This window comes from Sardina pilchardus, chromosome 5 (genome assembly GCF_963854185.1).
Source record: "Sardina pilchardus chromosome 5, fSarPil1.1, whole genome shotgun sequence".
NCBI classification, from domain to species: domain Eukaryota; kingdom Metazoa; phylum Chordata; class Actinopteri; order Clupeiformes; family Clupeidae; genus Sardina; species Sardina pilchardus.
Window position 1 is genome coordinate 24,376,772 of NC_084998.1, and position 10,000 is coordinate 24,386,771.

Here is a 10,000-nt window from a genome sequence, read left to right on the forward strand (position 1 = left end):
TGAAGAAATTTAGCAAAATCAATGTGTAAGCCACGGCTAATAGTTGTGAAATTACGGTAGGGCTCAGGTGAGCAGAGTGGGTGTGTGCTAGCTAGAGCCTCAGAGGCCGAGGCCGATCACTGTATTGAGTTACCGACGATCCCAATAATCAATACATGCAGGGATAGAGTGCAGGATGAGCATGTGGAGCAAAAGTAGATGTTAATGTATGCTGTAGATTTGTTATCATTCATGCTTTGTTTTGCTCTAATTCTCCTGATTTTTTCTTTCTTTCTTTCTTTCTTTCTTTCTTTCTCTCTCTCTCTCTCTCTCTCTCTCTCTCTCTCTTTCTATCTGCTCTCAGGATGGCTATAAGCCCTTGGAGATGCTTCTCCTGGAGAAGTGTGGAGGCGGGCAGTCGGACCACCACTCTCACCGGTCAGCCAACAGCGGCCTGAGCGGTGGGTCCCCCCTCTCTCCCTCTCTCTCTCTCTCTCTCTCTCTCTCTCTCTCTCTCTCTCTCTCTCCGTCCGTGCACGTCCACATCCAGCAGCAGCACTGTCTCAGTCTCTCAGCGTCAGCCTTGTCTGATGGGATGCCTCTCTCACAGTGCCAATTAGCGCTCCTGCACATAAGCTGTCATTACACAGTGATTAGCCAGCCTGATTCATTAGCCTTGCTGCCTCAGTCAGTTTGTGACGTGTGTGTGTTTGCGTGTGTGTGTGTGTGTGTGTGTGTGTGTGTGTGCGTGCGTTCGCTTGTGTGTGTGTGTGTGTGTGTGTGTGAGCGTGCGTGCGTTCGCTTGTGTGTGTGTGTGTGTGTGTGTGTGCGCGTATGGTTGTGTGTGTGTATGTGTATGTGTGTGCGTGTCTGTGTAGTTTATTGTTTGACCTAGTGTACCCCAACAAGACCGTTTGTGACACTTACATTTTTGTGGCTTTGTGTTGTAATGGCCTTATTCTGAAACTAGAAGGCTAAATTGATAGTTTGTTAGATATTTGTATATGAGATATGAGTGGACAGTGGCAATCTATTTGTATCAGGTTGAAATTCAAGTGAGTTGCCTATTCTGCATATGTGTCAGTAGGCCCATTATATTGGGGTGTGGGTGGTGTGTGAGGGTGTGTGGAGGGTGGTGGTGCTGAATGCTTCATGAGGGCAGGAAGATGGTGTTGGCAATTTAAGGCTATATGCTAACTAAGCCTCTCTCAGGCACACCACTGGCCTTTCCATTTGGAATTTATTTGTGTGTGTGTGTGGGGGGGGGGTGGATGTGCAGATGTGTGTGTGTGTGTGTGTGTGTATGTGCAGATGTGTGTGTGTGGATGTGCATATGTGTGTGCGTCCGTGTGTGTCTTGTGTTTTGCATGCTTCGGGTGTGCTGTAAATGTCACCATAAAGTGCCTCTGGAATCCGCAGGAAAACAGGCATTTCATTTGTGTTTTAAATGCGACTTGGGCTTTTTTCATTCATGGCAGCGTGTTCAGACACACTTTTCTTTTTGCCCTCTAACTCTGTGCATTGTCTCTGCTAACCTTTTTCGCCGTGGTTGATGTGTTAATCTCTTTATGTTGTTTGTCTGCATTCCAGAATGTTCCACTCAAATCTGCTAATCCCAAACCCATGAAACCTTGAACTGTTATGCACATCCAAGAAAACCATTTCCACATTGTGTGCATTTGCAATGACTTTTGTGCGGACCGCATTGACGCTCTGTGGCTTTTCAGTGTCTGTGTCTTTGAAATGGAATATATGGCTGAATAGATATTCGTAGCCCTTTTCAGTGATCGATGTGGTGCATTTCAAGCTTGTTACACAATATGGCAGAATTAGACATGTAGACCTGAATCCAATTTGTTTGGGGATATTGTTTTGATTCTTTCTGTATGTGTGTGTGTGTGTGTGTGTGTGTGTGTGTGTGTGTGTGTGTGTGTGTGTGTGTGCGTGTGTCCCCGCAGGCTCTTCGCTGCGTGGCGATAAAGACTCGTCGTCCGGGGACGCTCACCAGCGGCTCCCCGCCACACCCGTCCCGAGTCCCTCTCCCCTGCGCGGCTCCCCGCCCCCGTCATCATCGTCCTCCTCCCAGCTCCTGATGCTGCAGCAGCGCTCCTTGTCATCGGCGTCGGCGGCCGAGCAGGCCTCCTCGGCGGGCGTGAGCGCCAACGGCGCGCACCCCTTCTCGCCCGCCGACCTGCTGCCGCCGGGCATGGCGGGCCTGGGCGCCGGGCCGCTGGCCCCGCTGGCCGGCAAGGTGGCGCTCAGCTCGCTGCTCCAGCGCCAGCTGATGCACAGCTTCTACAGCAAGGCGCTGCAGGACTCGTCGCTGCTGTTCCCGGGACCGCACCACGGCGCCCACCACCACGCGGGCACGCACGCCCTCGCCGCCAGCCCGCTGCCCAGCCAGCCGGCCGCCGCCAGCCCGGACGCCGCCAACGGCTCGGCGCCGTCGCCCAGCCGCTCGGAGGGCGCCGGCAGCGCCTCGGAGGGCGAGGACATGGACACCTCGGAGATCGCGCGGCAGGTCAAGGAGCAGCTCATCAAGCACAACATCGGCCAGCGCGTCTTCGGCCACTACGTGCTGGGCCTGTCGCAGGGCTCGGTCAGCGAGATCCTGGCGCGGCCCAAGCCCTGGAGCAAGCTGACCGTGCGCGGCAAGGAGCCCTTCTACAAGATGCGGCAGTTCCTGTCCGACGAGCAGAACATCCTGGCGCTGCGCAGCATCCAGGGCCGCCAGAGAGGTGAGCCCCGGCGACATCTTCATCTTCTCTGCACTCCTCTCTCTCTTCCTCCTCCTCCTCCTCCTCCTTTTCCTCCTCCTCTTTTTCCTCTTCACTAACACCGTGGGATAACGAAGCGATGCCCATCACTCACCGCCTCCTCTCGTAACGCCGCCCTGTCGTGTCCAGAAACGACGAGCGCATTAGCGAGTGTGAGCGGATGGCGTCGTGTTTTAACTAAGGGCTCCTGATGGCTCACCCCTCTCCGGGTCGTCTTGACTGGAGGCCCCACCTCTCTGCTTAACCTTCCTCGGCAGGTCTGATTGACTTTGTGACAGCCATGTCATCATTTGCGGGCATGTCCTCCGTTTAATTGCCTCTTTGAATGGAGCTGACCCCGGTGTCCTCATTAATTATTAGTAATTAAGATTCCTCCAGCCAGAGATGGCGCACATTTATCTTGGTCCGTCGGCGGCGGTTGTCATGTTGGTACAGCGCTCCTCGTCTGTGTCCTCCGCCGGTGAAGAGAGCGAGGGAGAGAGCGAGGGAGAGGGAGAGCACCTCATTAAACAGGCACTGAGCAGAGCAGCGCCGCTGATGAATAGGAGGAAATGTTTGCTCTGGCTCACCAAGGATGCTATTAGGTTGTTTTTTTTTTTTTAAAAAAAGATGTATTTTTTGGTGTGTGTGTGTGTGTGTGTGTGTGTGCGGCCTGTCAAGAGTTGAGTGTCGACTTTTGAGCGTGTGTCGGTAGAGTAAGAGATTCCTCGTGCCAAGGCAACATGATACCAGGAGGGACAGGAGACAAGTCGCGGCGTGATTGGCACCCCCCAACATGACAGACTCGTGTTTTTTAAAAAGTGGGAATTTAATGAAGTCTCGCTCACCCTTAGGGACGTTGTCACCGACGATGTTAACACATCAAAAGGTCTCGCCGTTTTAAAGGAAAACCACAGAGTGGCCCGGGAGAAGCCGGCTTGTTTTTTTGCGAGCAAGAAGCTTTTAGTGGAGTCGGGCTGTGCCAGGGACGGCACCTGATCACACCTTGCCCCCTGGGACACCATCTCAGCTCCCCCGTCAGAGGTTGACACAGAAGATGCAACGGAAAAGTTTGTACGATTGCGATTATGCGATTTCAGAGTTATCTGAAAAGCTAATATGGAAATCATCGTATTAAGCAGCAGAGAGCTCTACGAATTCCCATGTTCACATACCATTAAGAGCTAAACAAAGGAATACGCCATGGAAAAAAACAAAACAAAAAACAAACGGGGGGAAAAAAAACAGAAAATGATAATTCTGAAGTGTTGAAATTGTTCTGTCGGGAGATCAAACAAAAGGTACGTTGTCAGACACCGCCGCGGATCCCTCCCCGCAGGAGCGGGCGGCCGCGGTCAAGGCGCGGCGTTATCAAAGCGCGCTTTATTGATTAATCATTCCCTCAAGTGAGCGGCGGGAGTACCCTCCAGTTGCTTCTCCCGGGCTAATGAAAGCACGCCGCCGCGGCTCATGAATTATTCAGGGCGGATAATGGGGTTGCACGAGTGGGCCGCTCCCCTGGGCCTTAGCATGCCTGGCGGAGGAAGCACTCGTGGGAGCGACGGGCGGGCGGGCGGGCGGGCGGGCGGGCGGGTGGGCGGTTTTGAACGGGCCCCGGGAAAAGTGGGGGCCTCCTCGCTCTAGCGTGGATATATGCAGCGCACACACCTCCTCGCTAGTGTGTCGGTGCGGTGAGAATTACAGAACAAGACAACACTGAGAGGGATGTGTGTACTGTACGTCTCCCTCTCTCCCTCTCTGTCTCTGTGTGTGCGTGTGTGTGTGTGTGTGTGTGTGTGTGTTCGTGTCTGTGGGTTTGGGCCTGCTCATCATAATTGCGGAGGCAGGCAGGCAGGCAGGTCAGGACTTGACGATAGCAGGCAAGCAGCGGAAGAGAAGGTGATCAAGTGTGAGGTGTGTCACCTCTGCGTGTGTGTGAACAGATGCGGTAAGAGAAGATGTGTGTGTGTGTGTGTGTGTGTGTGTGTTGGGGGGGGGGGGGGGATGCAGAAACAACAACAAAGAGCCAGTCATGTGTCTGAGTCCTCCGTCAGAAACACAGACGGATTTGTCTGTGACGGACGCCGTAACTCCGATGCACAAGAGGCCTGTCTGTCTTGTCTTTTTTCTTCTCCTTCTCCAGGTTCCTTTTTTTTTTTTTTTGTGTCTCGTCTCGTTTTTGTTGTTGTTGTTAGCGTGAACGTTACCCCTGTGGCGGCGAGGGCATCTGCCAGCCGCGCCAAGCCCAGTGCGCGTGGCACTGCCGCCTGGCACGGAGCAATGTTGGCGCGGTGCGGCACTGTGCAGCGCGGGGGCCGACGAACGCTCCCTCTATCTTTCTCTCTCTCTCTCTCTCTCTCTCCCTCCCTCTCTCTCTCTCTCTCTCTCTCTCTCTCTCTCCCTCCCTCTCTCTCTCTCTCTCTCTCTCTCTCTCTCTCTCCGCCCGTTGGGCCGTTGGGTCTGGAACGGCTTCAAGGGAGCTGGCGCTGGCCTGGCACGCTGCCCTGGACCTGTCTGCCTGCGGTTCCCCCTCGTGAGAAGCGGCCATGTTCAGGCATAAAGAAACACATGCTCGCGCCTCGACACATAGAGGCGCACAGCGGCGGACGAGGGGTCCAAGTAATGAGCGCAGTCAGTCATTACTGAGCATCTCAGGGAGGGAGGAGTGGAGCGAGGGAGCTCAGGTAGAGCTGACGTGCAGCGGTGGCTCTCTCTGTTCATGGTTCATTACAATAACCAGTCTCTAATAAGAACACTGAGATGCTCATTTGTCTTTTTTTTTTTTTTTTTTGACACATTTTTTTGCATTTGTTTTCTGTTTTGTTTAGGGAGGGGGGGGGGCAGCATTAATCGTTTTATATTGTTCTGGTTTGGCTTGAGTGTAATAGAAAGGCAGAGAGAGATGTGACTCGTTTTTGCGAAAAGCGTCAGCTTTGACCCAAAATGCCAGTTGTCCGCGTTGAGCAGTGCAATTCAATTTGAGGCCAGTCACATTTGGGAATAAGTGACTTTTTAGGAGCAGTGTTCTCTTCAAAGTCCTTCAAAGTCCATAACTAAGTGAATTACTCTTTGCCTTTCATTAAGCTTCAACCAAATGAAATCAAAAAGCACGCTGAATATGGAAACATTGTGGAAAGAAGTGGTCAGGTGACAAAGACTATGTGTTAAAGTGTTAATGGTTTTGGAGGTAGAACATTGATTTTTATCAGATGATGAACGGCAGCACAAAACAGCAAAGGCAGTGTCTTTCAGCTGAACATTTTGGGGGTCGTGTTTTCCACGCTGGAAGATAAACTCTAGAATTTTCGTTTTTTGTCCGCGGTGCCGAAGCCTATGACCTTTGGTAGCTAGCACCATGTTACAAAGTTGGCCCCATAGTGGTAATGGTTGTCAGTCGATGCTAAAATCCAGGCACAGCACTCCATTGCCTCATGCTTTTGATTGAGCACAGGGGGGCCTCTGTCTGACCTCTGTTTATCTGTTGCCACTTGTTTTCCAACAGAGAACCCAGGCCAGAACCTGAACAGGGTGTTTCAGGAGGTTCCGAAGCGAAGAACCGGCTCCGAAGGCTCCTCGAGGCCAGGTGTGTGCTCTGCGTTGTTGTTTTTTTTTTTTTTTCTTTTGTTTTTTTTTTGGAGAAGGCGTTTTTTTTCACAAACAGGTGGAGCAGTGCAGCTCCGCTGGCTTGTGTCCATGTTGTGTTCGCCGTTCTGTCGTTTTTCTTCTGGCCTGGTGCCTGTGTGGGGGAATAGAAGCGCAGGGGGGCAAGGTCAGGGTCAGGGTCGGGGTGGACAGCCGGGCATCAGATTGACCGTAGCGGCACTCATGCGTTGCGCGTGTTTGTGTCTGTCCCCTTATCTGTGTTGCTGTGCATGAGCGTCCTTGTGTGTACCTCTACTCGTGTCCTCATATTCGTGTCTCTGTGTCTAACCCCTCTGTGTGTGTGTGTGTGTGTGTGATTGTGTGATTCTGTGTGTCTGTGTGTGTGTGTGTGTGTGTGTGTGTGTTGGTATATCTGTGTACTTTGCGGCCCTGAATGTGTACCTAATGTGTGTGTGTGTGTGTGTGTGTGTGTGTGCGTGTGTGTGCGTGTGTGTGTGTGTATATATATATATGCATTGGTATATCTATGTACTTTGCGGCCTTAAATGTGTACATAATGTGTGTGTGTGTTGGTATCAGTCCTCTGCGTGCCACCCACTGGTGTTGCTGGTGGTCGTATCTCCCTCTGGGCTCTGGGGATTACTTCCAGGTCAGTAGGGGGTGGGAGTGGGGGCGGTGGGGTGGATGGCCCAGCTGTTGTCCTCACACCCCAGTGAGCCTGACCTTCCCCGCTGCAATAGCCCCGCGCCGCTGCTGCCCAAACGTCTCCCTCCGCAGCCAGCCCGGTCTGGGCCGGCCCGCACAGACTCTGTGGGTGGACGCGAGTGGGTGGGTGGATGGGTGGGGAGGGCGGGGTGGACGGGGAGGGTTGGACTGTCTCCTCTAGTGAGGAGTCATATTGTTTTGCCCTGGTTCACCTTACTGATCAAGGATAATGGGGGCACATCTAAAAACAAAACAAACAAATAGGACAGGTGTAGGGGGCTAAGGCTCGTGGCGAGGTCAGTGCGTGGAGGTTGGAGCACGTGAGGCATGTAGCATGTAGCCCCGCAACCAAAGCACAAAAAACGGCCGTACACTATTTAAAGACTATATTTGGAGTTATGAAAAAAAAAAAAAACTTTTTTACTAGTGTTGTTTTGCTGAGGCCGTAGTGTACTGTAGGGAATGTCTCTGAGGATGGGCGCGCAAGCACACACACACACACACACACACACACACACACAGCACAGGGCATCAGAGCCGAGCGCTCCAGGGTCAGGCGGGCTAAGAGCCTTCCGCCCAAACACGCTGCAAAATGAGATCTCTGTGGCTCTGGGGCATTTCCCCCCAAATCCTCTCATTTCCTCTCGCTGGTGACAGAAGAGAGGCTGTGCGGGGACCGGGTAGTAGCAGAAGGCATGTGTGGTGTGTGTGTGTGTGTGTGCGCGTGCGCATGTGTGTGTGTATGTGCGTGTGTATGTGCGTGTGTAGTTTGTGTGTGTGTGTGTGTGTGTCGGGCAGGCGGTGTGCTGGTCTCTGCTGTGCGTAGGAGTGCGGCAGCAGTGCTGAAGGTGCTGTAGGGAGCAGTGGGCTCCCAACCTGTAGGGGCGTGGGGGGATTTCTGGAAGCTTCTGAAGCTGCTGTCATCCCCATTAGTCAGCTACTGCTGCCGCTGCTCTAGGGACCTGGAACATGGAGCACAAACACTAAGTCAGCCCGAGCAGGAACAGCCCCTTCATCTCCTCTGGCACTCATCTCTCTCTCTCTCTCTCTCTCTCCTTCTTTCTCTCCTTCTTTAATCCTTGTTTACTCATTTGATGGTTCACATTCCTTGGTTGCGCTTTCTCTCTCCTTTGTTGATTTCATGTTTTTTTATTCGGTTATTTTTCTTTTGCTTCTGTTTGGCTTCACTCTGTTTCTCTCTTTTCTGTCTCTCACGATTTCTCTTTTGAGTTTTTTATTTTTCTTTCTTTTTTTTCGTCCACTTTTATCCCTGTCTCCCTGTCTTTTCTCCTTCCCTTTCCTCCCTCTTTCCCTCCTCCCTCCTTCCTCTTCTCCCCTGCCTGCCTGCCTGCCCGGCCGCTCACTCTCCTGCTCTCTCTCTCCCTCTCTCCTCAGGGAACATCACCACACGGATCCGCACCCCGGAGGGCGGCTCGGACGAGGCCATCCGCTCCATCCTGGAGCAGGCCAAGAGGGAGCTGCAGGTGCAGAGAGCAGGTAATGGCCTGTGGACACACACACACACACACACACACACACACACACACACCACACACACACACACACACACACACCCCACACACACACCCCACACACACACACACACACACACACACACACCACACACAAACACACACACACACACACACACTCTCTCTCTCACACACACACACACACACACACACAAACACAAACACAAACACCACCCCCCCCCCCACACACACACACACACACCCTCACACATACACACACCCTCACACACACATACAAACACCCCCCCCCCTAAACACACACACACACACACACACACACACACACACCCACAGGGACACACTCTGTCTGTGCAATGAGTCGAGGAGGAAGGCCCTTTCCACAACACTAGCCACCTACTCTTCCATGAGAGCAGGCTGGTCAAGCCATGGAGATGTGATGCAGTACTATGGGGTTGGGTGAGGGCTTTTAGCTGACTGCTTGGTTAAAAGATAACTCAGTAATATTTGCAGTAGTTTAGCTTTACTTTTTTTCTGTGTTTTGTTGTTTTTCTGTGTCGAGGTTCTCACAGTAACACCCATTACATAGCTGGTTAGTCAAATGACATGCGCAACACAGAAATGTCATCATAGGATTGTATTTGGTTATTCGATTTGACAATATCAAAAAGTGTGATGTTTGTTTGTCCGATGACTGTACAGTATGTTTATAAATGACGTCACACATACATAACACTTGCCAGCCTGTATAACTGCATCCCTATGACTTTAATCCCCGCCCCCCCACCCCAACCCTTTCCTCACCCATCCTCCTGATGGCGCTACCCCACCTAACCCCACCTCTACTCTACTGCCTCTACTGCCCCACCCGCTGCAGATGGCGTGGGCGAGAGCGAGCCACCTCCCGCTTACCCCCGGGGCTTTGGAAGCTTCTCCCAAAAATATGCCCACATTCTCAGCCTGGGTGAGGAACTTTTACTCTTAGAATCCATCACCTACTGTTGCCCACCCCGAGAAACAAGCTGTTCGCTCCCAAAACACTCAACAGCACACAAACAAAATGGCTGAGGGCAAATAGTGAATGGCATGGCTTGGGTAGTACGGAATACAAGAAAGGGAAGGGAGTGTAGTATATTTTCCCTTTCTACAGAATGTGTTTGAGCACTGGAGACTGTGAGTGGGGTTTACTGCAAGTATTGATGACTGATACAGCAGGCTATGTATAGGTAGACAAATAAGGCACGGTACTGGAATAGATGAGACGCACAGGCACATATGGTCAGAAGTGTAAACATAAGCCCATCTTCTTAGAACAGAAGACGTACAGTTGTCTGCTATTTTGAGTGACCACAGCTAAGTTACATTCTGTTTGTAAGGTACACAGTACAAGCAGGTATATAGAATGGTCACCAGAGTATGCTTCGCAAACCATGGGTGTCATAAAGCTGCACAATCTTCAGTATTCTT

At 52.0% G+C, this 10,000-nt stretch overlaps 1 protein-coding gene across 2 annotated transcripts in view; it reads left to right on the forward strand.

The window, feature by feature from the left end:
• cux1a (cut-like homeobox 1a) overlaps nt 1-10,000 on the forward strand; it is a 113,076-nt gene that overhangs the window by 82,074 nt on the left and 21,002 nt on the right. Inside the window, exons 14-18 of one of the 2 annotated variants that reach the window (XM_062537037.1) lie at nt 344-440; nt 1,938-2,717; nt 6,238-6,318; nt 8,439-8,540; nt 9,411-9,497. In XM_062537037.1, coding sequence (XP_062393021.1) covers nt 344-440; nt 1,938-2,717; nt 6,238-6,318; nt 8,439-8,540; nt 9,411-9,497 — 1,147 coding nt within the window. The remainder of the gene's footprint in view (nt 1-343; nt 441-1,937; nt 2,718-6,237; nt 6,319-8,438; nt 8,541-9,410; nt 9,498-10,000) is intronic. The other variant, XM_062537038.1, reaches the window with a different exon arrangement.